General features: G+C 52.2%; 1 protein-coding gene across 2 annotated transcripts; it reads right to left on the reverse strand.

Annotated features, from left to right (window-relative positions):
• Nucleotides 1-10: 10 nt before the first annotated feature.
• ATOH8 (atonal bHLH transcription factor 8) lies at nt 11-27,776 on the reverse strand. Of its 2 annotated transcripts, XM_075148470.1 has the most exons (3): nt 26,279-27,776; nt 10,607-10,798; nt 11-1,700 (listed from the first exon to the last, which is right to left on the reverse strand). In XM_075148470.1, the coding sequence occupies exons 1-3, from the start codon at nt 26,720-26,722 to the stop codon at nt 1,695-1,697; spliced, it is 642 nt and encodes a 213-aa protein (XP_075004571.1). In that variant the 5' UTR covers nt 26,723-27,776; the 3' UTR covers nt 11-1,694. The 2 variants fall into 2 exon arrangements, with proteins under 2 accessions (XP_075004571.1, XP_075004570.1); XM_075148469.1 differs by lacking the exon at nt 11-1,700 and having other exon boundaries at nt 10,347-10,798.
• Between the last annotated feature and the right edge of the window lie 201 nt (nt 27,777-27,977).

Raw genomic sequence — 27,977 nt, forward strand, 5'->3', positions numbered from 1 at the left:
AATACAAATAACAGTCTAAAAATGTATTTTATTGGGCTGCTAATAACGACCGGCGGCGAGGGCGGAGGGGTGAGCAGTATAATGAGCTCCTGGGAAGCGGCTTGGACACAGCCGTCCCCCGTGTGTCCCAGAAATCAGGTAGAAGACATCTCGAGCATCCTCACCGGGAGCTCACCCATCCTCGCCCGGGCCAGGGGACTTGGCAGCGAGCAGACCGTCACCGCGCAGCCTGGCTCCCCCCAGACCCAGACCCTGCTCCGCTGAGCTCAGGTTTTACATACCGGCTCCCCAGCTCGGCGTTCATCTGCCGATTGCTCAGCTTGGGAAATAAAACGGGCAGGCACTGAGGAGTTCAAGTTTTGTATTCATGTCAGTAAAACAGAGTCGATTCCGCTCCCCTGCCCGCTGACGCTCGCCCGCCCCAGCCCCTCGCCCTCCCCAGCGCCTGGCGATGCCCGGCCGGATTCGGACTGGAGTAAGTCAGACACCCGGGAACCTGATTTATGCTGATATAGCCAGGACGCGAACCTGGCCTCGCAAATAACCTTTCCCCTTGAGTGGGAAAGAAAATACGTTAATCTCCTTGGTTTGGAAACCCATTTTTTTTGTCTTGAACACAGAGCTCAGTCCCCCCATCATTAGCAGATGTCTTGCATACGAACTGCATTACCTATAAAGTCTGCTTACTCCAAGCAAATGTTTCTCAATCTTTTCTTTTTTTTACTTCAATTTGAAGTGAAAGGTACAGTATAGGATTCAAATGCTTTTGCATTACACGGGTTTCTGACCACTTGAAAAACCCCATGGAAAAAACGACTTCACAAACCTGAATCGTTTTGCTGCATTTCATTCTGCCTAGCTGAACTTTCTTTTGATTTCCTCTTTTTTTTTTTTTTTTGCTTTACAGGGCACTTAGCTTTTACTTATTTAATTTTATTTATTTATTTAAAAAAAAAAAAAATCATAGCTCCTGTTTCAGCTCTCACTTCGTGTCAGTATTTCCACCCTGTGGATGTGTCGCACAGGCAGGAACGTCAAGAAATTGCCCAAAAGGCAGAACTACGGAGTAGCTCAAAGAAAGAATCAAACCTGAACGCCGAAGCATGACGTGGTGGTGTCCCAGCTCTTGCCCACACCAAACGCCGGCTCCAGGGCTGCAGGCAGAGAAGTGCTGGCAGGAGCAATAAGAGGTGACCCACAGAAGGATTCAGAAATTCGGCTTTGTCACCGGCAGCTGGCTGGCCTGCTCGCCACCATCTGAATGGCACCTCTGATTTTTCTTTGGCTCAAAGATTTAACGTTAAGGCAAAAATAAGACACAGTGTAGAAGCTCCATCCAATCTTTGGCACAACAGCAACAACAACAACAACAAAAAATTACTGTACACATGAGCTGAGAGGGTAACATTTCCCAGTTAAGCAAAGGGAAAAGTGCTAAATAAATTGCACGTACTAAAAGGTGGCTGGCTTAACAACAATAAGAAGCATCCCTGTCCTTTTTTTTTTTTTTCCTTTTCCTTTTTTCCTTTCTGTTCCAGAGATTAAGAAAGTTCAAAGTTCCTTGGCCAATCGTCATCTCGAAAAGGGGTTTCTGCAAAAAAGCTGCTTGCAGTCTTCATCTGGATCGTGCAACCTTTGCCAAGAACAGATGTAACTCTGGCTGGAAGCTCTTCTGAATCCTCCCTTCCTGGTTATTACTCCTGGAAAGAGAAAGATGCACCATCAGAACAGCAAACGCACGGTGTCCTGGCGGCTCCCTGCCCAAATGACTGTCGTTGACACACGCTGGGGTGTCCTCGGGGACCGCTGGCCATGGGACCCGCTAAAAGTTGGGCTTGCAGAGCAACCACCTATAGATGCCACAACGGTGGCCAGAGCCCACGTAGAGCAGAGGGACTGGCGGAGAGAGGACGAGGAAGGTTTGAGGAAGAAATGCAAGCAGGTAATTAGGTGCTGGCTCCAGCTCCTGCTGCAAAAATAATTAGAAATGATGGCAAATACCTGCTTTTGACAAGACCTGCAGCTTTCTGGGTCTATTTTCAGCTTCAGAAGCCGATCTCAGAATTCCAGAGGGAAAGCAAAGGAGTTGGGACAAGCTAGATTTGTGCAGGGTATGGGGTTTATTTCTGTATTTACTTTTCTGCGTGCGTGGCTTCTCAGCCTGCAGGACTGCAACCTGTCCCTTGTGCCTGCGCATCCCCCCGCGCGTCGCGGCCGTGGCAGATGTACTTGGGTAATTAATTGCATTTGGCTACGGGGTATTACGGCCAGGTCCATTGGAAAATGCACAACTCCAAAGCCCAGCAGCTTCAGACAGGGAAAACCTCATCTAAACCCCCTTTAACATTAAAATAAGCCCCGCGAATACCCCACAAACAATCGTTAGCATAGTTCAAAACAGAGGAAAATCCTCAGGGCCTGCTTCTTCATGAGATCGCATCTCCGTTGTCCAAACTGCCTTCATCACGTGGGCTCCTAAATCCTCCTTTAAGTAACTCAGGAATTAGAAACTTGGAAATGAGATCCCATTTACTGAGTCCAACCACCGTTTCTTGCTTTTTGCCAGTGGATTTAAGAGCCCTTCAGGGTGCAGTACGGCCTCTGAAGGTCCTTTGGACACGGTCATCAATTCCCTGGACAGCTCAGCCGTCTTTCTGACAGTCTTAAAAAGGTCAAACTCCTTAAAGCTTGGCCTGAAAAACATTTTTTCCTCAATCTGCTTTGTTTCTGTACTGCCTCTCCTTTTCCATTACTGGATACTGTAACATTAAGGTATAAAATATTACTAAGATACCGATGTTTTATTTTATTTTATTTATTTTATTTTATTTAATTTTCTTTATTTTATTTTATTTTACTTATTTTATTACTATTGCTAGGGCAGCTGCTTCTGAGATCAACCATCACAGCTGAGCATCCACGCCAGGCTAAGGGGCAGGGTGACCCAAAATCCACCTTGCCACCCCCTCCTGCAAAGTGTAGACCCTGGGAAGCCCAGGATTGCCCCAGGACCATCAGGATTTCCATCGACAAGAATATTTCACTGAAAGGGCCCGGCTCATCCCCCATGCAAGAAAAGCTGATCTCTGCTGGACCCCGGACTCCTGGAGTTGGGGTCAGCACATCTGGATACGGTGGAGGTGGCGTTTGGCCGTGCAGCTCTGCTGGAGGACAGGAGCCCTGGGCAGGCTGCACCCCAGCGCATCCCAGCAATAACAAAGTCCCCGGATAAACGTCACTCCATCGGTCCCAGCCCGCATCGGTTGCTCTCCTGCGTAAGCAATAACGAACTCTTCACATCTGGCACACGCCAAATCAGAAAACAGAGCTCGTTATTGCAATTATTATCAATAAGGAGGCGTCTCTGCTGACTGTAAGACACTACCTAGTGCTGCTCGGAGCAGGAGAACGTAGAAACTATTGCCCTAATTCAAGGCCTTAATTGGGATTTTGGATTTTGAATAAATGAGGTTTAGGTGGGAGAATGACAAACAGCTTTGTGTATCACAAATGTTTTTGTTAGGAAACCCCTAAAATTATTTTCCAACTATAAATACTATATATTAATAACCTGAAATAGAAATATCGGTTGTTTCATTTATCCCATATGGAAAGAAAATGTAAAAGAAGAAAAAGGAGGGAAGCAATGACCGCTCTCATTAATATTAAAAGACAGTAGAGAGACAAATCCCCCCTGTTCCCGTCTGGAACAGCAGTCTTAGCAAGCAAAACCTTTTCCACTGCAGGAACGAATTACCCAGCAATAGCAGCCTCATGTCCTAAGCCAAAGCCACCGGAGTCACAGGGCCGCCGGTCCCCTCTCTTGTGCCTCTGGTGTTCTTTAAAGTGCTGAACAAACAGGACCTGAGATTGTCGTTAGAAATTACCGTGAGCTGTAACACCTCCTGCGTTCATAGAATCATAGAATCATTAAGGTTGGAAAAGACCTCTAAGATCATCAAGTCCAACCGTCAATCCAACACCACCATGCCCACTACACCATGTCCCTAAGCACCTCATCTACAGGTTCAGAGAGACCCTTCCCTTTAGCTCAGGGTGCTCGATGCTGATCAAAAGCATCGGTGGCTTTTGGGAAGCAGGATGGTTTTAGGAAGAGGAGCCTCAGCGGCAGGTCTCTGCCCTGAAGTCTTTGTAATCGGGGAAGATCAGCCATGGGGGGGCAAGAGGGCATCTGTACAAACCAGCCAAGGGCAGGTAAGGGCTGTACCTTCAAGGAGAAGAAAATGGCAAGAGGAATGGAGAGATCTCTCTGCAACACGGTGCAGGATCTCAGCAGACCTCGCTGGCACCGCTTGGTTGGTCCCACCGCTGCCCGACGCTGGCCGTGGGTCATGTTAGGTGGGAACAAGCTCCCTTCTTTCCCTCCTCCACCTTTTTCCACTCCAGCCAGGAGCTCTGAAGACAGATTTATTAACCAGGGTCTGCTTTAAACTAATAATATCAGAACTCCCATGGTTCTTGAATTTGACAACTGGCCCAATGACCTTGGTGAGTTTGCAGCATCCCGGAGCATTTCAATCTCTATAAATCAAAGCACTTCTGGAATTGAGTCAGCCTTTGTTCCAGGGCTTCTCCTGTCTCTTCTACTCACATTTTCCTTTTGCTGGAGTTACCTGATATCTGCGGGGCGGATCTTACCCTATTCCTGGTAATACCCTCACTACAAAGGGAACGGAGCCGACGCTGGGAGCCTGCTCCCACCGTGGGAGCAAATCCCCAGCCCCAGCCTTTGCACACTGCGATGCGGCTGCTCCAACACCCCTTAAGGCAAAGGGGGTTTTGGGGTGCTGTCATGCAACAGCGGGGTCCCATATCACATCCCTTTTGCAAGGAAAAGCTTTCGGCCCTGCTCTTTGGGCTACTGATGTTCCAACCCCCCGACGGGCCAACGCAGGGTGTGCAGTGGCCCCGGGGACGCACAGAGCTGCTCCTGCCTCCCTGCCCGGCGTTGGGGGAACTTGCTCACGAACTTGTCACCAGCCCTTAGCCTCACACCCGTGCTCTATTTGCAATTGCTGTTTCGGCTTTCAGGGACATATCAAACGCAAGCGATAAGCACGGGAATCCGCTACGGCGCTTACGCAGCCTCACTACCCCCCTCGCCGCCTTATTTTTAAGCAGGTCTCTTCCCCGGGTGCGTAATCCTTCAGCTAGCACGGGGCAGGGATAACTCATGGCCGGGTGGATCCAGGCCCCCCTCCCTCGGGGATGCTGCCGTCCCGCTGTCCCGCAGGCAGACGGACGGCTCGGAGCTGGTCGTGGCTCTCCTGTGGTCCAGCTCCTCCCCGGGGCCCGCGGAGCCGGCGGCCGTGGGGAAGCAGACTGGCTGGCTGCCCGCTCTCGCCTGCAAGTCCTAGCAGGGAAATGAAGCTATTTTTAAAGAGGAACCTCTGCTAAGTCAAACTGCAGAGAAAGGGAGGTCGAACCTCATTATCGGACCCCCCTCCGCCCCCCCCCCGCAACCCGCACAGGACGGGAAGCGGCGAGGAAGAAATGCCATGCAGATGATCAAGATTTTTACTGTGCTGGCTCCGAATGTGTTACAATAATCAATATCAGATGATCAATAACAGCAAGTCCCGGCAGCCAGGATCATCCGCGCAAACCAGGGGGTGGGAGCTGTGGCTTTATCTCGGGGCCCTGTCTAAATAAATCACCAGTCATGATACAGTGTTATAGAAAAAATATGCTCCAAGCGAACGGTTTCAGTGCCATACAAATCAAGGCTGCCGCTACCATTTCTCTTTTATAATAGAAAACCTTAACTTGTTCACTTCTGCATGTAAAGATGCCCGCAGAACGCCCTCCTTTGAATTTTTCAATGGGAATAAGTGTTACCTAGAGCGGGAGCTCTGCTTTTAGCAAAATAGCAATGAAGCGGCATCAAGGCATGGCAGAACACCACAATAACTATTTTATATAATGCAATAATTAGATACACAATGCGAGCCATTTTAGTGCAGCAGACTGCAACAAATAGAGTGGCTTTTCATTCTATATATGCTTCTATATCATTTAATTATTGGGCAATATATATATAGAAAGAGAGAGGGCATTTTTAATTTTTAATTCCTTGCGTCTGTGCGCATCCACACACACAGGCACAAAAACAAGAAACTAAATTCCAGCCGAAAACTTTTATTGAGCTCCAACTGCTCGCCTGTTATTCATAACCCAGTTTCCTCTCTCACAAAGAGACCTTTCGCATGGTTTGGGGTTGGTTTTTTTTTTTTTTTTAAATGTGTGTGTGTGGGTTTTTTTTTTTTTTCCCCCCTTCTTTCCCCCCCCCCCCCTTCTGCCTCGCTAACAGCTGCTCGCAGTGTTGTATCCTGAGTGATGATGAGGTTCTGAAAGTGTTTTTTTGGAACAGATGGCCAGGAGAGAGCCGGGGAATGTGCCAGCAGCGAGCTGGGGAATGCGCCAAGTCCTGCAGTGACTGAGTACTCCGGGTTCCAGCTCGCGTGCCTTTCCCCTGCCCTCTGCCCCAAGTGGCGCCAGCAGGACTTCCCAGCTCGCGCTCCGAACATCTGGAGTCTGCGACTGCCAGAAGAGGACGGCGGGGGGAGGATGAAGCAAAAAAAAAAAAAAAAAAACCACCCAAAAAAAAAAAAAAATATCCCTCGCCCATCCCTCCCCGCTCCGACTTAGCTCCCATGGCCGCGGCGATGTTGCTGCCTAGCACCAGGGTTAATCAAAAGCAAAAAGGGGAGGGGAAGGAAAAGAAAATGAACCTTGCGATGGGAGTTTGGGGTTGTTTTTTTTTTAGCGCTGGGGGTTTTCTGTTCGGTGCTAGGTGCTGGGTGTGGTGTATAGGGTCGGATCCTGCTCTGTGTAGGCGGAAGGGCTGTGGTTGCAGTGCTTGGTGGGGAGGTAAGGTCTGCCCCGTGGCCCTGGGGGCCGGATCCTGTGGGGCTGGGGGGGGCTGCGGTGCACAGCTCTGCACCCACAAAACCACCAATCTCCAAGGAGAGCACCCGGCCATGCACCCTAAAGCCCTAACCCTACCCGGAGCCATAACGCCGCCTTCCTGCAGGGCACCAGGATTTGGCCCTGGGGGGGGAAAGACTACAAAAAGAGACTGTGCGAACAGCAGGCTGGACCCCAAACCCCACAAAATCCACGCGAGGCTTTCAGACGACCTCTGGCCACTCGGGATCACGTCCCGTGCAGGAACAGGGCACACCAGGGATGAGGAAACTTGGACTCCCCTTTCTGATCCACCTCCTTTCACCAGCGCTGCCGGAGGATCCTCTTGGCTGGAGCCAAGGGCAGATCCCCCCCCTTTTCCCAGGACATCGGTGTGGTCCCTACAGGACTCGGGGCTCTGCTGAGGGTGTCGCAACCCAAATCTCTGACGTGGTGCGACTCTTGCGTGCGTGGTGAAGGGCAAGGCTTAGTCCGGATCACTTGTATAACCAAGCAAAAGGCAGCTTTAAAAAATGAAGACTATCATCAGAATTCACCACCCCCCCGTGCAGCTTGGTTTTTTAAAGGAAAAGGCATTTGAAGCCCTTCAATTACCCCCTTTGACGCTTCTAAATGAGGTCTCCCATCACTAAACACCCCCGGTCAAGTCTCAATTGCAACAACTAAAATCACCGTATAACTGTAGTTAAGACTGGAAAGGGGATTTTTTTTTTCCTAGTCAAGTTTGAAAGGCTAAAGCCAACTTTTCTAATTAACAAAATGGAGTGGAAAGGGGGGGAAAAAACACCCATTAAATTTCCTATTGCAACAGCAAAGTCTGAACAACAACCTAACATTAGGGACAGCAGATAATTCGCCCTCAAAAACAAAGCAAAAGGCGACGCACAATCCAGCAAACGCAACATCTGGAGCCCCTGCCTGCCAAAACAAACTCCAACCAGCTACTTTTTTGTGTGAAAAAGCTCACGGTGCCATAGCACATCGCCATCGGAGAGCTGAGAGAGCGAGCGATAGAGGCAGAGACACAATAAAACGGAGATGACAGGAGATAAGGGTGCTGTGGACCCAACGGTACAGCTCAAGGAGCGGAGGTCTGTGCTGTAATATTTTTTTTTTTTTTTTTAAAGAGAGAATAAAAAAGGAAACCCAAAAAACAACAACAACAAAAATATAACAACCACCCCAAAGCTGATAATTCAGAGGAACTGCTCAGCGAGCAGTGGTTTCGCAGACCTGATTAAAAACACACACAGCTTAGAAAAACGTGCCGATTTCAAAATTAATGAGGGCGCGGTGATTTTGGGCCAAGCCATTGTATCCTCATCCAGCCGCCCGCGTGAGACCCCCCAGGAGAGACATCCCTTCACACCACCTGACATCCAGAGCTCGGATCTTCCCTGCACAGCCATCCCGGATCTATCATTTCCCTCTGACACGGGCATTTCCCTCCCTCGTCCTCATGATGCCATCGATTTGCTCGGCTCAAGGAGAAAGAGAGATACCAAGATGAGTCCTCCCAACCCAGGCTTTGCATCCCCAATCCTATCTACTGGGAATTACCGGTGTTACATAGTGGTACCTACTGGTTTTGGCTTCATCATCAGATGAATGTGCTCTTGCCACCACCTGAGCAAATACTGCTGGAAATAAAATGATACCTATCAGCCAGGGGAATCCACAGGCTCTTGGGCTGCCCTAAACTTGGACTTTCCCAAATAGCAGAAATGCATTTGCAAAACATTTTCCAGAAAGAAAAGCAAGGCAGAGCAGGGACCAAGACCCTGCCTCAGGTACAAAGCCCAGCTTTCTTTTTGGAGAGGGCCTTTGGAGAAGGGTTAGGGTGGGTGTCCTTCAAGAACATGGAGAAAAGGCAGATTTTCTCCCGGTGACACGGTTTCTGGGGATCGGCGGTGGCCCGTTGGGAGGCGGGATGTGAGAGTTCCATTGTTCATGCGCTCTTGATGGGCTCGGGGCTTTTCTCCATGCGTCCGCTCCAGAGCAAACTTTAGAGAACAAACACCATAAATGGAAGGCTTTTAATTCTTAATTTATTTTTTTAATTAAGGATGGGCCCAGCCCTAACCCTCAGATGTGAACACCCTGGGATTTGGAGCCGTTTGAAATCTGCCTCCGCGTTTTCTGTCTTTAAGCTTTACATAAGCCAACACAATGGGTCTCAGCCCATCGGGCACCCAAAGCCTGAACACCCGCCCAGAAATCTGCTGAAGCCCCATCAAGGATGCTCATCTCCTTCTTCTCCCCTACCTTGACTTAGGGAGGGGACCCAAGACCCCACTAGCAATCTGCTGAAGCCCAAAGAAAGATGCTCATCTCCTCCTTCTCCCCCATCTTGACTTAGGGAGGGGACCCAAGACCTCACTAGCAATCTGCCGAAGCCCCAAAAAGGATGCTCATCCCCTTCTTCTCCCCCATCTCGACTTGGGGAGGGGACCCAAGACCCAACTCTCACCTTGCCCTAGGGTTGGTGGCATCACATAAATGTCCCTGGGACTCCACCGCCTGCGGCACTACGGACCCCACAATGAATCCCCAATACCGGGTCATGCCCAGGAGCTCCCCCCGCACCTCCCAGTTTCAGCCGGTGCTGTCAGCTGTGGGCGAGCGGTGCCGCGTCTCCGCCTGGCACTGCTGCTCCGGGGGCATAAATACAGCCCGTGACAGCGAGAGGAAGCGACAGGGAGTGTGCTATTGTGTTTATTTATAAACTGAATTGCTGCAGGATGATTTGTTAGGCTAAAGAGGAGGAAAAGTGAGGAAACCTGCCCGAATGGGAGGCAGATCTTAACAACACCGGGGAAGGAGCCTGCTCCCCAGCTTAGCTGCCCATTCATCCATTAAAATCCCGCTGATTTATTATCCCGCCTGACAAGCGAGCCCAGAAAGCAGGGGGAAGTTCAATTCAAGTTTACAAAACTCTTTTTGTCATAAAAGCCCGAACAAAGACATCAATCACTCCTTTAATTCACCCATGTCACTCTCCGAGAGGAAAACTGGCAGAACGCTCCGCTTCCTCCTCCCGCCGCTTGACGATGATTTCACCTAATTGGTTCAGTGTTAAGTAACCTAAAGGAATGCAAGGCGTAATTAGATTTAACGTTGTTTCCGCAAGATACCCACATGTCCTTCAGGTCATACATCTTACTAATGTGTTTATACATACAACGTCTCCTTTAGCTACTTTTTTTTTGTTGTCGGGTGATTTTTCTCGGAGATAAGTGTTAGATTAAACAAAACAGAAAACACAGGCGGGCGACCGTGCTTTATGGGCTCCAAAAGGCAACTCGAGGTTGGTTTGGTTTAACAAATAACAGCCCCAAGATGACTCTAATAGCAACACGCTCGTGTTAAAACACACGATGGGCGACTAACGAGAGGAAGAGCCCGGCGCGGAGGACGGGGAGGAGAGAAAAGCTTTTGATTACAGAGGAATGCGGTTATTACAAGATCAGATGGATGGAGGAGAAAAAGCCAGAGAGAAAGGCAAGGCATAAAAAAAAATCAGGAAAATTTCAAGAGGTTGAGAAAAGAAGGAAACCGCTTTGGATTTTTTCTTTTTTTTTTTTTTCCCCTTTTTTTCCCCCCCTTTTGTAACTTTTACCGTTATTTGGGGGGCGAGGGCGGGGAGGCTGTAACATACCTTCCTTTTTTTAGATCTTCCTTCTGCTTGTAAGGTCCTAGTGCACTGCTCCACGCATTCAGAGAAGCTCATGTTACTGTGGTCAGCGCTGTAATCCAGGTCTGCTAGTCTGGCCAGGGAAAGGATATAGTTACAGGCTATTCTCAAGATGGCCAGTTTGGACAACTTTTGACCATAAGAATAGCAGGGAACCTAGAAAGGGTAACAGGGAAAAAAAAAAATAGATTAAAAATTAGGCCAGATAAACAAAATAGCTTGCTTGAAGCATGACAAAACAACCGTAGGTTATTTTCTTAGCAGTTTTTAACATAAATAGGAACTCTAGTGATAAAAGGCCATATGGTCCCAACAGGTTTTTAAGAAGAACTCCCCCGCTGATCTCCGTGGGGATGAAAGCAGCACGAAGCCTCTTGATTTCAGCGGGGCAGTTCTGCTTAAAACACGATGGCAGGATATGGCCTGGGACGTCTGCCTGCCGTTCAGTTTGCTTCTCGGAGGTCCTGTTTGCTCGGAAACCTGCAACCTCCGTGCCACCCAGTTACTCGTCTTGAGTAACTTACTCCCTGCAAGTAGCTCCAATGCCATCACAGGTCTTGCAGAATAAGGCAACGAGGGGGGTATGAGCAAATATATCACAACCTGCTGTTTTTGTGCTTAAACAGCATCGATCGTGACTTCCAGCCCGTGCAAAAACACAATGCTGTTGTAGGAGCAGGACCCGGAGGCAGTAATTCCCACCTGCTGAAACACCCCATCACGGTACCTCACCTCCCAGAAGAAACCAAACCGGAGCCTGGTTCAGAGCCCTGGCCCTATCTTATGCGATTTATTTCTTTACCCTTGAAGATTTCTAGTGTAATGTGAAACATTCAAGCAATTCAAACTAAACAGCGTGTGTCTAAATAACTGAACAGTATACGTTTCCTGCTGCAGGTTCGATTGCTTTTCGATCACGATCCAGTAAAACACTACATATATGCTCAATTTTAGGCGCACGACTTCGACATGTCTAGCTTAAAGAGAGATCTTCTGAGTTCAATAGGCTTGGGGCCCCGTTCGCTAGTTTGCAAAATTGCTAAAGGTCATTCATCCTTTAATGCACAAGAGTCTATTGCCTATGGGAAACGGGAGCCGGGCGTTTATCTGAAATCCATCCCAGCCACTCAGGCCGTCTGACCGCCCGTCAATCTAAGTTTTCATACTACATCAATCACTGGGATGCCTCAGTTTCCCTCTACCATCTGCCTCCGTACCAGTCTCCATCCTCCTCATCTCTCTAGGGTGTCACTCCCTGCTTACGGTTGGAGATTTCTTTAATGCTTCTTGCCATGCTCATGCCTCAGCTTCTCTTTTCTCTGCAGAGACGCAAAGCCGGGCTCATCCCTGGAGTGATGTCCCTGACTTTACATACGGTAAGACGGGTTCATCCCCTCCACAAACCCCACAGCGCCCATACGCAGATGCCAAGGGAGGAGCAGAGCAGCTCAGGCATATATAGTATTTCCCCAAGTATTCTGCCAGGCTCCAACTAATGTCAGCTCCATGATCTCAGCTAGATGTGCCTCCTCTGTATTTCGCAAGCCACGACAGATCTTTTTGTCCATGAATTTGGTCTGGTAAGCTGAACCCCTTTCAGCTTTTAGCGCCCGCAACGTCCTTTTGCAAAGTTTTTTCCCCATTCTATAGAACACAGCCCTCCTTTTGATTGTTTTGAACTTAGCTCCTACTGTCTTCACTTGAGGTTCCCCAGTTCTTGTACTAGAAGAGAGGACAATGGATCTTTATTCATTTCCTCTGTGACACACGTTTTTAGTCCTCCATCATCTCTTCTACCTCTTTTCCAGAAGGAAAAGAACCTCCTTAGCTGACAGTTGTGTGGAAGCCATCCCATAACTTTAATCACCCCTGCTGCTCTTCCCTGAACCTTTCCTAGTCCTACATGTCCTTTTGGAGCTGGAAGGACCAGAACAACACGCAGTATTCATGTTGTGGGTGCTCTGTGTATTTATCTAAAGATGTTGATGTTCTCTGTTTTGTTTAATATTCCTTTTCTGATCACTCCTGATTTGATTTGTGACCTCTACCAGGCACTGACCTGAGATTTCCACTGAACCATCTACAGAAACCCTGAGGTCTCTCTCGTCTGAGATAATGGTCAGCTCAGGGTCTATCATTTTGCATGTGGAATCTGGTATGGTTTTTCGCATATGCTTCACTTTATCTCCATTGTATTTCATCTGCCATATTACCTAGTCACTCAGAGTCATAAGGTCCCTCTGTAGTTCTTCTTATCCTTGATACTTTTAGCAAATATTCCTACCTTTTGCTGGAGTATTGTCAGCAAACTTCCCATCTCACTGCTCACCTTTCCAGGTCATTTATGAACACACTCAGCAGCACAGCTCGCACAGTCACAATTTCAGGCGGTGGGACCTTTGGGGTCTCCAACCCAACTCCCTGCTCGAAGCAGAGCTAAGCTCAGAGTCAGACCCTGGTTCATCCACCCGTGACAGCCCTCCCCGCAGGAACCAGCCCTTTTTCTCTACCCACTGTTCCCTGCCTGTCCACCGATCACTAATCCACTCCTGTCCAAGCTGCTCACTTTCATCAAACGCTCCTAGGGAGGAGCTCTGCCATAATACTTATGGAAATCCAAACCAACCACAATCGGTTGGATCACCCTTACCCACGAGCATATGGATTTTAATGCTGTTGGTCCTATGGGCCATTTGGCTTCTATAATACAGCCGAGGTGCCCAGTGGTATCCCACCTCTCCAGGAGCAAGCCAACAAGCTTCAAAGGGTCTTTTTCTATACACATCATCCGCTACCGATACCCCTGAGGAGGCAGGGAATCTATTTATTCTCTGGGTGTACCCAGCGTCACTGCTGCGTTGACCTCCGGTGGCAGTTGCACGGAGGAGAAACTTCTCTGCCGGTAACACCAACCCACAGGCCCCTCCTGCTGGAAACAGCTCTAGGTATCCCATGGGATTTGAGATACACCCTGTAAGACCCTCTTTGCAAAGCTGGCAGTCAAGGAACAGGCAAGGCTAAGTGTTGTCCCCATCGCTCCAGAGTAAATCAGAGGGGTAGTTGGAAATGGCTGGAGTCTGGTGGCACAAAGGGCCTCTTTTTGCCCAACAAAATCTCTCTCCAAATCCCTGCCCTCAGTTCTTTGCCAGTACTACACACCCGCCAACGGCACTCGCCCTCAGACCGTAATACCTGGCCCCCAGCTGTAATAAGCTGAGAGTTATTTTGAAAGCAAGACCTTCGGGCAGCAGAAACACCCAAGTCTCTTTCGACGCCGACGTAACAAGAACAGTGGAGATCCCAGATCAAACAGCAGGGTGAAAGACCAAAGCAAGATGGAAACCAAAATGGAAGGATTCAGTGAAATGTGGGAATAATTTCAGAATTAGAGCAAGAAGCAAGTTAAATCGAGTGGAAGGAAAATAGACCACGAAATCCTTGAGGCTGATGCACAGACGCTGTCCAGTTACAACACAAGAAGGCAGGCTAATGTCTTTTTCCTCATCTGTTTTGCTCTCTTTCTTTTGTGTTTTGTTTTTATTAAAAAAAAAAAAGAAGAAACAAAATAAAACCCAAACTGTTTTGTAGGACGTTTGCTACAAATTCCAAGAAAGACCTCAGTGCTAACACAGTTGACAAAACCCTCGACTGGGATTACACAACACTTCTCCCACATGCTGCACCAAAGTCCAAACTGGAGCTGCCCCGTACGTTCACGGGAAGAGGTTCACCTTGAGCAGCTCAGATACCACTGTGATGGGTGCGGGGCACCAACGTTAGGAGATAAGAGTTTTTGCCATGGTAACAGTGTTAGAATGACTGTTTTGTAGGAACCCTCCCTGTCTTGGCTCAGCTCCTGCCATTTTAATGTTTCCTTTTGAATTAAGCATGGGAAATTGAGAGAGGAATGAGCCACTTAGTTCAGATCCAGATCCAAAGCTTCCCCAAGCAGTTGGGGGGCGGGGGGAAGAAAGTGAACTTTGGTTTTATCCCTTCTTTAACATAAAGCCAGCAGGGAAGAGCATTCTCCTGGAGAAACTGGCTGCTCATGGCTTGGATGGGCGTTCTCTTTGCTGGGTAAAAAAGTGGTTGGCTGGCCGGGCCCAAAGAGTTGTGGTGAACGGAGTTAAATCCAGTTGGTGGCCGGTCACAAGTGGTGTTCCCCAGGGCTCAGTTTTGGGGCCGGTCTTGTTCAATGTCTTTATCAACGATCTGGACGAGGGGATCGAGTGCTCCCTCAGTCAGTTTGCAGAGGACACCAAGTTGGGCAGGAGTGTTGATCTGCTCGAGGGTAGGAAGGCTCTGCAGAGGGACCTGGACAGGCTGGTTCAATGGGGTGAGGCCAACTGTATGAGGTTCAACAAGGCCAAGTGCCAGGTCCTGCATTTGGGTCACAACAACCCCAGGCAACGCTGCAGGCTTGGGGAAGAGTGGCTGAAAGCTGCCTGGAGGAAAAGGACCTGGGGGTGCTGGTCGACAGCCGGCTGAACATGAGTCGGCAGTGTGCCCAGGTGGCCAAGAAGGCCAACGGCATCCTGGCCTGTATCACAAATAGTGTGGCCAGCAGGAGCAGGGAGGTGATCGTGCCCCTGTACTCGGCACTGGTGAGGCCGCACCTCGAATCCTGTGTTCAGTTTTGGGCCCCTCACTACAAGAAGGACATGGAGGTGCTGGAGCGTGTCCAGAGAAGGGCAGCGAAGCTGGTGAAGGGCCTGGAGCACAAGTCTGATGGGGAGCGGCTGAGGGAACTGGGGTTGTTTAGCCTGGAGAAGAGGAGGCTGAGGGGAGACCTCATCGCGCTCTACAACTACCTGAAAGGAGGTTGTAGCGAGGTGGGGGTTGGTCTCTTCTCCCAAGTAACAAGTGATAGGATGAGAGGAAACGGCCTCAAGCTGTGCCAGGGCAGGTTTAGATTGGATATTAGGTAAAATGTCTTCACCGAAAGGGCTGTCAAGCATTAGAACAGGCTGCCCAGGGAAGTGGTTGAGTCACCATCCCTGGAGGTATTTAAAAGACGTGTAGATGTGGTGCTTAGGGACATGGTTTAGTGGTGGACTTAGCAGTTGTAGGTTAACAGTTGGACTTGATGATCTTAAAGCTCTTTTCCAACCTAAATGATTCTATGACTGTAAGAGGGGACAGATTTGCACAACCTGGAGTGAAGGGTGTCGATGACACACCTGGACGCCAAGAAATCTTCAAAATCCAACCCAAACAAGAGCAAGCGTCTCAGAAATGGGAAAATGTCTGATGCCGATGTGGCCATGCAGCTGTAACCCTCCCAGCTGCCATGAGGTCTGCGCTACACAGATTTTTGGCAGGAGGTAATGCGAGCAGGCATCCGTCACGCTCCTGGTGAGCACCAAGCCCTTTCCTTCTGCCACCTTCTTGCTCATCATGCCTGAGCTGAACAGACATCAGTGCTTTGGTGGGAGAGCTGCGAAGACGGGAGCTGAGCCGGGGGGAACCAGGGGAGAGCTCAAGTTCCCGTGCAGTTAATAGAAATATTTCCCTTATCTGACCTCACTGATTTCTGCCGAGCGGCAGCGCAGCTCAGCATCTTGCCTGCAATATTTGCAATGATTAAAAGGAATTAGGAAGGAACTGCAACTGAAATTTCACACCGATCCAAAGGAATGCAGCTGTCTGCTAAAAAGGAAAGGATACTGGCACCATCCTCAGCTTCAGATCAGCACGGCATTGGGCTGGGACCAGCAGGAACCAGAGCTTCAGCCAGAGGATGTTTGTTGGTTGTGACTCCGAAGAGCTCTGCAGAGTCTCATGGGTCTTATCAGTGATCCCCAGGCTGGCAGGGGCTAAAGCAACGCAAGATGAACGCTCTTGAGACGTATTCCTGCGCAGAAGAGCCCTTCTTTGGCAGGAAGGTAGGACGGGATGTGACCTAAGGGGTCTTTTCCATCCTTGACGTCTGTGATTCAGAGGCAGTGCCCTTGGAAGACCAAAGATGCTCCCTTTGAAGTCCGTGGGAAGTCTGCCGCACACTTGACCGCAGCAGCGCTTGGCCTGCAGCCAGCCCTCTCGAGGAAGGCAGGGCTCCGCTGCACCTCCCCGGAGGGTCACTGTCATCCACCAAAGACATGGTCTCGGAGTTGACCCTCACCCAGGGCACAGGAGAGGAGACTGCGGGATGAGGTTAGGGAACAACTAGAGAAGAAGATGGATGAGAGGGTACATAACCACCCCTGCCATATGAGGGTATGTTTACCATGATGGGTCTGTGGGGAACAACCAGGAGCATCCCATGGACTTTAGGAGCATTAAGCCAGTTCACACCATTGAGTTTCTGGCCGGGTAGCTCTGTCCTTATCAATAAGATACAATTTCCAGAAACACCCTCTGGACCTGTACAGATAACATCCGTAAAGCCATCACCACTCTGCTTTTACGCTGCATGAAAACGCTGGAACAAAGAAGGGCGTCAGGTGCTGGGGGTCCAGACCTCTCTGTTACCGTGCTAGAAACGGGACTCAGCAGCAAGACTTGCACAGATCCCCTCCACGTGAAGGTCACGCAGGGCAGAATTGGGCCCCCTGGGTACAGCAGGGAAGACAGGGAGGCTCCGAGGCAGAGAAATGTCCGTTTTTGCGATGCAGCGTAAGCTAAGCCCTCCTGACAGCTAGCTCCTCCACAACATGCCATAATAAGCTGCTGAATTTACCTGTCTGCTAATTCATCTGGTTTATTTTTATGTTGGGAGTTAAAACACATCAGGGCCCCCGTCCGGGAGAGCATTTGGCTGCCTCTTCCCTGCGTCCGAACACACGGCGCAACTGCACTGCCTCATTGTTTGTGCTGCGCCTCCTGCCAAAAGTATTTCCAGAAGATTCATATAAATGTCCAGTGCTTAATAGTTCTGGCTTTCGTACCTCCCTCCTTCCACCCCGGGGTGAGTCAGATGTTTCCTGGGGTTAAGGCACCTCGGGGGAAAGGCGGCAGGTTGGGGCAGCAGGACTGCTGGTGTTCCTTGCTTGTCGGTCCTGAGCACAGGGGAAACCTCTCTCTCTCACCATCCCAAAGTGCCTGCAGAACTGGTGTCTGTGGAGCTACTGGGAGGAGGAGAGAAGTGGATACCCCATCGTTGGAAGTGTCCAAGGTCAGGTTGGATGGAGGTTGGAGTGACCTGATCTAGTGAAAGATGTCCCTGCCCACAGTGGGGGGTTGGACTAGATGATCTTTAAGGGTCCCTTCCAACCCAAACCATTCTGTGATTATATGAGTAATGGCCTTAACAAGCTGAAGGCCTTGTCCAGAAGATCATCACCCGTTTTCAAGATGTGTTATGTTGTGGAGCATGTTTGAGAAGGGTTTGGAGCCAGTCTTTTTCTTTCTACCCAGTTCCGAGGGGAAGGTGAACACATATGGGTCCTCCTACTTCTCAGGGGACCCATTGGCTAATGGGCTAGTTGGTGTCTTCAGATTCACCAGCAAGGGACTTGGCTTCCCTACCTTGCTCTTGACAGCTACATGCCCTGAGTCCTTCTAACATCCCAGGTGGGACAATGATGATTTATACAGCTGTATGATGGAAAAACCTGCAAGCGTGGCTGGGATGTCCTTTCATAGCCCTGCCAGACCCCTGCAGTGCAGTTGATTGTCGGTAGGTGGATCTGGCGATTGCAGTAATGGCACCATGGAATTAGACAGCTTCCATGAAGTGTCTGAACTTAGGACTCAGGACTTGCAGACTCTGCCTGCAAGACTACTCCCACATGCAGCAGCAGAGCCTGCTGCATGGCCCTGGTCCCCAAATAGCCCTCCTCCTGCCCAAGCAGCCAGCTTCCACTGATGGCTCCTCCATGCCACTGGTGCTCAGTACGCTGAACTGGACCTTTGGGGCAGCACGGCACAGGTTTGAACCCAGCAAGGCCAGATCCTGCTTTGTGGATAAATGGCATCGTTCTCAGGGGAGTGCTTTTGGAGAAGGGCCCCCATAGTTGAAAGGGACCTTTAAAGGTCATATGGTCCAACCCCCCTGCAATGAGCAGGGACATCTCCAACTAGATCAAGTTGCTCAGAGCCCCGTCCAACCTGACCTTGAATGTTTCCAGGGATGGGGCATCTACCACCTCTCTGGGCAACCTGGGCCAGTGTTTCACCACCCTCATCATAAACCATTTCTTCCTTCTATCTAGTCTGAATCTACCCTCTTTTAGTTTAAAACCATTCCCCCTTGTCCTGTCGCAACAGGCCCTGCTAAAAAGTCTGTCCCCATCTTTCTTATAAGCCCCCTTTAAGTACCGAAAGGCCACAATAGGTCTCCCTGGAGCCTTCTCTTCTCCAGGCTGAACAACCCCAACTCTCTCAGCCTTTCTTCATAGGAGAGGCGTTCCAGCCCTCTGATCATTTTTGTGGCCTCCTCTGGACCCGCTCCAACAGGTCCATGTCTGTCTTGTGCTGAGGGCTCCAGAGCTGGACGCAGCGCTGCAGGTGGGGTCTCACAGGGCAGAGTAGAGGGGCAGAATCACCTCCCTCGACCATCTGTGGGCATCACGGTGTCAGATGCTCCGCAGAGCTCTATTCTGGCCCGCGATGGGCAGCTATTTCATACCATGGGTGTGGGAGCTTTTGTTTCTCTGCCACCAGACTGCAGCGGTGGGGAACGGACAGCCCCGTGCTAGCAAAGCAATCACAGCAGCTTGAAAGAAAGTCTCATCCCTGCCTCGCCACAGGCAGCGAAGCATCCAGCCAGGGACCAAACCTAGCTTAAAAATGCCAACAAGAACAAAAGCAGCATCGCTCAGGCGGGAGCACTAGTTCCGACCGAGGCGCCTTCGCCTCTCGGGTGGGTCCACGCTGTCAAATAACCCAGCTCCCGGTTCCCTCCCAGCTCCTGGCTCCTCCATCGGTCGCATTGCAGAAACATGAGTTCACTCCTTGGAGCGAATGAATTGGCTTCCTCCAAACAAAACCTAGGTGTGGTGCTGGGTGAGTTCACCCTGGGGATCTCTTCCAAACGGCAGTCTGGTTAATGCTGCCCCAGGCCTGGCTCCGCTCCGTTTTGGACAGTCCTCCTGCACTATCCCCAGACGTTTTGCACCCTCAAAGCCTCCTGCACATCCTCAGGGCATGCAACACACGCTCTCAGTACCGTGCATGAAAAATATCATACATTGCTGGGCTGCAGCAAAGCTCTTACCTTATTGCAGGCTCTTTGAACCACCTCCCAAAATAATAACTACCCAGAGTACTACTGGGGTATCACAGGAGAAATCCCAGGGCCATTGGGCACAGAACATCTCTAGAAGGGGCTACCCTCAAGCCCTATAGTGGGGAAACACTTTTTTGGGGGACATTTTAGTAGCAGTCATCTCCATCTCTGAAGTCCAATGGGTCCAATTCACCTGAGGAACAGGAGAACAAGCTCCACGGGAGCTAACGGCATTACACCAGCCCCAGCTTGGCCTTGGCAATTCTTTAGGCACCAGCCACTGCTGGACACCACGGGGTTTTCCACTCTTGTGCTATTGCTGCTTAGATCCAGGAGCTGCTCTGAGCCCGTGGCCAGCTGCAAGGAGCACAACCCTCTTGCAGCACACGCGTGGCTCTGCTCGTGCCCCTGCTTGGCACGGGGGACAGTGCAAACTGGGACTGGGGTGGGATATATCACTTTGTGAACACACGTGGCACAGACCGAAAGAGATGCAGGTCAGGAACAAAGAGCCTGGGGGGCTGTGCTGCAAGGTACCGTAAAGTGTCCCACCTCCCCACCATGGGGACCGCAGCCTGGAGAGGAATTTGAGAGCGGATTAAGGCAGGGAGCGGGGGCTGGATTCAAAGCCTGTCGGAGAAAAGCAGACTTTTTCCTCCGATTTCAGCAGGAGCCGTAAGAAAACACAGAGGTTAACTCGGGGTGGCTGCAGCAGGCAGAGCAAATACCTCCCGACAGGAGCGGGATTTGTAGCAGAGGATAAAATCAGTTAGACAGCAGCCAAGGGAGCAAACAAGCCCCGTTCTTGGTGACACACAGTCATTGTTTTCAGGATTTTTGTCCTTTTGTCTGGTTTCTCCCTTATTTTCTCTCCCCTTGTGTTGCTTCAGGCCAGTATTTTGTCATCTTCTTTAGCTGTTAAACCACAGTGCCGCCCCGCTCTGCCCCAACCGGGCTCTAAATAACCGTAAGCGTCACTCCGGACTGGCTGAAACCACCGAGATGCTCCGGTTAACGCTGTGCTGCTCGATGACAACGCGCAGCGGTGGACGCTCCAGCTCTCCCGAAGCCCACAGCAGCATCTCTCCAACTGCCACTGTGGAGCAGGGCCAACCCCCCCCGCCCGGCCGTCACCCCCAGGGAGCTCGACGGGCAGTTTGTCTTTAAGAGCTGGGTTTTAAGGCATCTTGGGGTTTCCTGCTGGTGGGATCACGGAGGGATGAATCACTGGGAATAGGGCTGGGAGGCGTCAGCAGGTGATGGAGGAAAGCTCTCAGCCTCCCCACCACGCAGTAAGGACACGCCAGCGACACTGGTCACATACGGTGTCCCGCCTGCAGAGGTGACAAACCACAGCCGCCGTTGGGATGACACACAAACAGGGTAAGCATGTAATGATGCATCCCCAGAATAGTCTCAGCCTCCATCGGCTTGTGGCTAAGGCACCGCTCAAGCCACAGGTCCTGCCTGCATTTAGTGCCTGGCTTGTTCCCTCATACCCCTGCAGACAGCCTGCCCCCGCGCCACCCCGCAGCGATGCAACCTCCTCCCGTGGCCTTCAGGCTGCTGCTCCTGACGTCCCACCACGCTCCCAGCGGGAGTGAACGGGGTCTTTTCTGCACTGATTTAACAACAAGCCACAGCAGCCACGTGCATGCCGGCAGCAAAAAGTGAAAGGATGCTAGTGGGGGGAAAAAAGCTCCACTCCAGCAGCTAAAAAGCCCTATAAAACCCTAAAATATCTCCAGAACCCACATGAGTGCGGAGAGCGAGGCTGTCAGCTGCTACGGCAGAGAGCGCCCTGGTAATGCAGTGGTGAAAAGATTTAGAAAAACGCCAATATACTTCAAGGGAAAATAAATGTCTGTGGACACATTTGCTCCCGGCACAGACTCTAGCTCGCTGTGGCTCGATGCGTTGCTTTCTTGAGGAGGAGCTGGACAGCAGTGCTCCAGAGAGAAACCAGATGTGCAAGCCCAGGCAGGCTCCAGATCAGGAAGGCTGCTGTGGTTGTCTCCGTCCATCGAGGGAGAGTTTGCTGCCACCTTAGGGTCTGTCAGCACAGCTGAGAAGCTCGATCGCAACTCCTGCGAGTGCGATATACTGGTGGGAGCTGGTTTGCTTGGGTGCCCGCTGCAGCCTAACGGTGGAGAGCACCATCTCCTCCTAGCCAAGGCCTCCAGCAGACCTGGTGGCTAAGTCCATGCTGTAATAAATGTTAAGATGGTTCAGTTTCACACTTGGGATGTGCTGGAATAAGAGACTCTTACTGCCAAAAGGAACTTGCAGGCAAAAAAAGGAGTCAGCGTTGCTGGCAACCGTGGCCTGGCCTGGATAGCGATTGCTCTGAAGATGTGCAGTGGTGTTGTCGCATCTTGTCTCCTCCGAACGGTTGCACTGCTTCATGAACTGGAACATCCACCAGCACAAGGGCACTTCAGATGGAGGAGGAGACGACCTTGGGTTCTTGTGAACTCAGTGCTGCGTCTCTGCCTGCATCAGAGATGTTTGGGTTCATTGACCACCCACACCGGCAGGGAGAGGAAGAGAAAAAGGATGGAAGTGACAACCCATCATGTTACTTATGGGGGGCAGCTGGGACAGTGCAAGAACCCATGGACCAGCACCTGCCAGGGCATCCAAGGGCAGGAGACCAGTGCTCCGGGTAGGAGCTGCCCAGCCACGGGTACAGGAGGAGCACCCAGGAGGGACACCCAGAAAGGCAGCAGCCGAGGAAGAGCAAAGCACAGCAGAAGTATTTATCTCCACCATCTCAAAGTGTTTTACAGCAGGTGAGTGTTTTCCACGGTGAACTACGCTGTTAGCCTCAGGAGCCCACTGTCAGTAGAAGGACCACTTGGACAAATGATGCTTGGGGGACTGAGGGGTGGAAATCTCTTCCAGGCTGAGTAGCTGAAGATCACAAGTGCCAAGACTAGGGGGAAGGAGCTGTATCTCAGGAGCATCCACTCTTCCGTCCCAGTTCAGTGTTATGGCCCTATGGCAAAGGCAGCAGCTTGATACAGGCAGAGGGAGAGAGATCCTCATTCCTGGTGGCCATGACACCAAGGGACAGGCACAATGGCAACGACATGTCTCTCCCAATAGCAGACAGCTTCCTGGAGCCTGCAGCTGCCCGTGTACCTCCCATCTCTGAGGGGGCCCTGGCCTTGGAAGCGAGCTGGGGACAGCTAAGTGCTCAGGGACACGGCTGGATTAGCCTCTTCTTGTGTGAAACGACTGTGGTCGGCTCTTCCTCCACCAAGAACTAGGGAAAAAAAACCCACCCACCTCTTCCTGCCATCTGGAGAGCTAGCCGACACAAGCCGAAACATGTGTGCCATATGTACACAGCTGCGGAGTGCAGGGACGCTGCTGTCAGCCCATCTGCCCGGCATGCTGCGTGCCAGTCGCTCGCCCTCGGGTGGGCTGCCGAGACGGGGAGGGTGTCCTGCAGAGAGGCATGGCTTCCCCTTCCTCCTCCTCACCGGGCACAGATGGGCTCCCTACCTCCCTGCAAGCGCTGGGGTTTTATCTCACGCGTGCCAGCGAGGATGGGTATCTCCAGCCTTGTGCATCCAAACAAGGTGGGGAAGGGGACAACACCTGTGTGGGTGCTGGGTACCGGTGGCCGAGCAGGGCTCCTGCTTCCAGCAGCTCCGCATCCAGCACCCAACCCCTTCCCAAAGGAGCGCGGGGCTGGCTGCATGCAAGCACAGCACTCTCCCGTGCTCCTCGCCTGCCCGTCTGCGGGACGTATCGGTTTCAGTGCCTCAGGAAAAGCCTCCCAGCTGCTTAAGAGCCTGATACGTGATGACAAGGAGGGGACGGAGGACTAACCGAGGAACAAGAAGTAAACCGAGGTCTGCGGCTGACGGCACATGGGGATTGCCTCCTGCACGGGGCTGAAGGCCCTTTGTATGCTTGGCGATGTGAAAAGGCGGCGCTTACCCGAGGCGAGAGAAAGCGTCCCTACTGCGTTTACAAACACATCTCTCCCTACTCCTGCTTCCCGGCCCCGCTGACCAAGACGTGACGGAAAGCAACGTCCTCTCTTCTCATCCGAACTGCTCCTCAAAAACCTCTCCGCCGGCACCGGTGTGAATGGTTTGAGTGACAAGCCAGCGCCGCGCGTATGTGCAATGAAGCTGACTGTCACCTGATGTCACGTACGGCACCAAGCACGCCGTTGGCAGCCCAACAAGAAATGAATCCAAATGTCATCCAATGATGGTCGGGACAGCCAGCCCACCCTTCAGCAAATTGCTAGGAAAACCTCGCAGCAAACATTTCCCGGAGAATGATTTCTTTCTCTCTGCAGAGCGAATACAGCTCTGCCAGTATGTTCCCATGCTGACCCTAGAGACCAGCTTTCATGGGAAGAGAGGACAGCGACTTGTTCTCCAGGCTCTTTGGGCTCCCAGCTGAGTCCAGGGCTGAAATGATTTATGGAGACAGGGCCAAGGCCAGGAATCTGAGGCTTTTCAAAAGTTGCCCATTTCCCAAAAGAGTGCAGCTTTAATTTGTTGCTTGCCTGACTTCTGCTTGAGGCTCAGCCTAGAACAAGATTGCCAGTGATTTGGGAAATCAGTGCTACTTCCCCTTGCGGTTTTGGTGGTGTAGATGTCTGTCCATGGAGAATTAGACTGACACTTCCAAGCGCGTTACACACAGTCGCCAAACAACGGAGATATGGAAGCAGCTTACAGAAAAAAAAAACATTAAGTCTGGAGTTTGCATCTACAAGGGGCGGCCTCTCAGCACCGGAGGGACAGCATCCAGCACCGCGATTATAACAGAAGCTGTCAGATCCCACCACCGTGTATATACGGATTACTGCGATTATAACAGAAGCTCTCAGATCCCACCACCGTGTGGTGATTAAAAATGCTCTAATTTAGACGCTCATCAGCAATTCTCTCCTGACATACAGTCCCAGTTTCAGCCTGCGCTTCCTATCGAGGCTGGGGCTGGAGGTCTGTTTGCAGAAGTAGAAGACGGGGAAGGATTAACTCTTGGGGTGCAGCTACCCAACACAGAGCAGTCATTGAGAAGGGCTGCAGGCATCACGCAGCAGATGGGAACAAGCAGAGCTCCTCTAAGCAGGAAACAGGATTGAGTCCCAAAGTGAGCACACTTGGGGAATGGCTTGGATAAGTAATGTCTGAAAGATGGTAGCCAAAAGCCTGGGTGTGTGAGCCCCCCTGCAAGCATAGCGTGCTGCTCCCACCAGGCTGGACGGATCATCCTGGGACAGGCGATGCTCAGCATCTCTCACGAGCAGACTCATCTGCAGCTCACAGCCCTCTGAGCCCTGTGCATCTCCTCCTTCCCACACACCTGGAATAGTCCTGTTAGGATTTACTGGAAAGGCAGAAAAGCCGGGGCAGCTGGGCTTCCACAGTGTGACAGCACATCTTTGTCTTGCAGTGAGCTGTTACAGGGTGCCTACACCCAGAGAGAAGTATAGGGCCAAGTATAGGGGCCAGGGCACTGATTTATCCTTGTGGGGAAGATAAAAGAACTTTGTGGCTTCTTTGGATCTCTCCTCACCTTCCACATGTTGGGGAAGCGATGGAAGACTTTTGTCCAAAACTTCATTTACCTTTCAGAAGCTCCACCCTGCCAGTGAGAACATGTCTATTACCCTTCACAGATGACCATGAGGATTTTCAAGACCTCTCAAAAAGAAAGCCCAGCACCGTACACACTTCAAGCACGTGCTACAGTAAAAATAATGGGAAGCTAACTGGCGGGGGACCACAACATAACTTGGCTATCCCTGGCAGACACAGGGCACACGAAAAGTTTCGAGGTGGCTGCAGGAACCCCAAGGGCCCTGAGGGGTCAGGCACCCTGCACAAAAGTCAACGGGAGCATGTTGCTGCCCAAATTCTCAGTGATCCCTTTGGGGCAGCCCACCCCAGCAAGAGAGCTAGCGAGTACACGTGCTGTTGGTACAGGAGCATCACCCCAGCTGGCAGCTTGGCCAAGTGCCTCTCTCCACCCTCTGATTTGACCCGGAGGGCTTTCTCGGTTTTGTTTCATTTCTTCCCCCTCCATGCCATTCTCTCGGGCGAAAAAAAAGTCCGAAAGTTTCTAACTGCAAGCAAATTAAAAGCCCTTATTTATTTATCTTGAGTGTTAGCATAGTTCTAGGGTTGGTACTTCCAGGCATTTTGAACCGACTTCCCCTTCTGTCAGGCGTCCACTCCAAGCTCCTACCTTTACCCTCCCCCGGCCCCAGGAGCACGGCGGAGCGGGCGCCTTCCCCGTGCCCCGCGCACCCATCAGCACCCCTCGGGCGTCCCCGAACGGGAGAGAGCGCTGGGTGGCGGGAGGGGAAGGAATTTGCAAAGCGATGCCCGGCGCCACCACCACCCCCCCGCCCCGCTCCCCGCAGCCCGCCCGCGGGGACGCAGGAGCCGGGGGGCGGGCGGCGCGGTGCCCCGGCCGGCGGCAGGTACCTGCTTCCGCAGCGCCTCGAAGGCGGCGCTGATGGTGTGGACGCGGGTCCTCTCCCGGGCGTTGGCCAACAGCCGCCGCGTCTGCTGCAGGGCTTTGATCTCCGGCGAGACGCCGGACGCCTCGCCCGGCCGCGGGCGCGGGGAGGCGGCGGGCGGTGGCGGCGGCGGCGGGCGGGCGGCGGGGGGCGGCGGCGGCGGCGCGGCGGGGAAGGCGCTGGCGGCGGCGGCGCCGAGCGCGGCGCTGCGCGGCTCCCAAGCGGGCGGCGGGGCGGCGGGGGGTGGCGGGGGGGGAGCGCGGAGCCCCGTCCGCCTCCCGCTCAGCACTTTCAGCTCCACGCGGAAACTTTTGCAGCCGTGCTTGCGCCGCAGCCGCCGCAGCCCCCCGAGCTCGGCGGCGCAGAGGCGCGGCCAGGGCTCGCCCTCCGCCAGCGGCGTGCTCCGCATGGCGCGGGGCGCTGCGCGGGTGCGCTCAGCAGCGTCTGCTCCGCCGCTCCGCTCCCGTTGCTGCTGCTGCTGCTGCCGCCGCCGCCCCGCTGCCGCCGCCGCCCATCTGCGCCCGTTCGGCCGCGGCGGGCAGCGGAGCCCCGGCGGGCCGGCTCCCTCCGTCCGTGCGTCCGTCCGTCCGCGGCTCCCCGCAGGCTGCCTCCCACCGCCGGCAGCCGGCCCGCCGCGCAGATGAGCGGCTTTAAAGAAACAGGAAGGCTGGCTTTTTTTTTTTTTTTTTTCTTCCCAAAACAGCTGTGCTGCCAATCTCCTTTGTTCATCCCCCCCCCCCCTTCCCTTCCCTTCCCTCCCACCCCACTCCCACTTTCTTCTTTAATCTCGCTCTTCCTTGCGATGGAAGAGAAATCCTGCCCCCCGGAGACTCGCCGGGACCCACCGTGTGCGCTTTTTTCCCCCACTACGCCCCCCTTGGCCTCCCCAGGGAAATCGGGGATTTGCTTTGGTTTCCGACCCCCCTTCATCCCGCTTCTCCCCTCCTATCACTCGTTTTCCTCATCGAGATCCTCATCTGCGACGTGGGGGGGTGCCTGACTTCACGTTGCCTTCCTAAATGTGCCCGGGAGCACTGAGGGCACCCCGGCGGGATGGGGAGCCGGGGAAGCTCCAACACCTCGCAGATATCCCCCCCGTTGCCGCTTCGCCTTTCACGGCTCCCTGGAGCCTTCAGTTGCTGCTCTGCTACCGACTTCGGATCCACTTGGAAGAATTATTCCGCAGCAAAGGGCTGCCCTGTTTTTCCACAGGGATATCAAGGGAGCCCGGACACGTGGGTAATTGCTACCAGCCGTGGGCTGCTTTCTGCTGGCACCCCGAAACCCCTTAATTCCCCTTACCCCAGCCACGCTGGGGGGAGCAGCCCCAGCACAGCAGGGCCAGGAGTCTCCACAGAGCGGGCAAGGCAGGGTGGGAGGGAGGGATGGAGAGGTGCAGGGACTTGCCTGAGGTCAAAGTCAGAGCTGTGGCACAGCTGGGAATAAACTGCATTTCACAGGATTGTAGGAGAATTCAGGACAGAAGAGACCTCAGCAGGTCTTAAAAGTATCTCTGTTATTGGGGCACCTGGCTTCTGTTTTCAAGTCACCTAAACCCCTTAGACATTAATTTGTATTGAAGAATCCATGGGATGCTTGAATGCACTGCAGAGAAAGGGATGTTGGTTCCTAACCCTCCTTCTCCTCCTTCTCCTCCCATGGCA

The sequence above is a fragment of the Calonectris borealis genome, chromosome 4 (genome assembly GCF_964195595.1).
Source record: "Calonectris borealis chromosome 4, bCalBor7.hap1.2, whole genome shotgun sequence".
Lineage (NCBI taxonomy): Eukaryota > Metazoa > Chordata > Aves > Procellariiformes > Procellariidae > Calonectris > Calonectris borealis.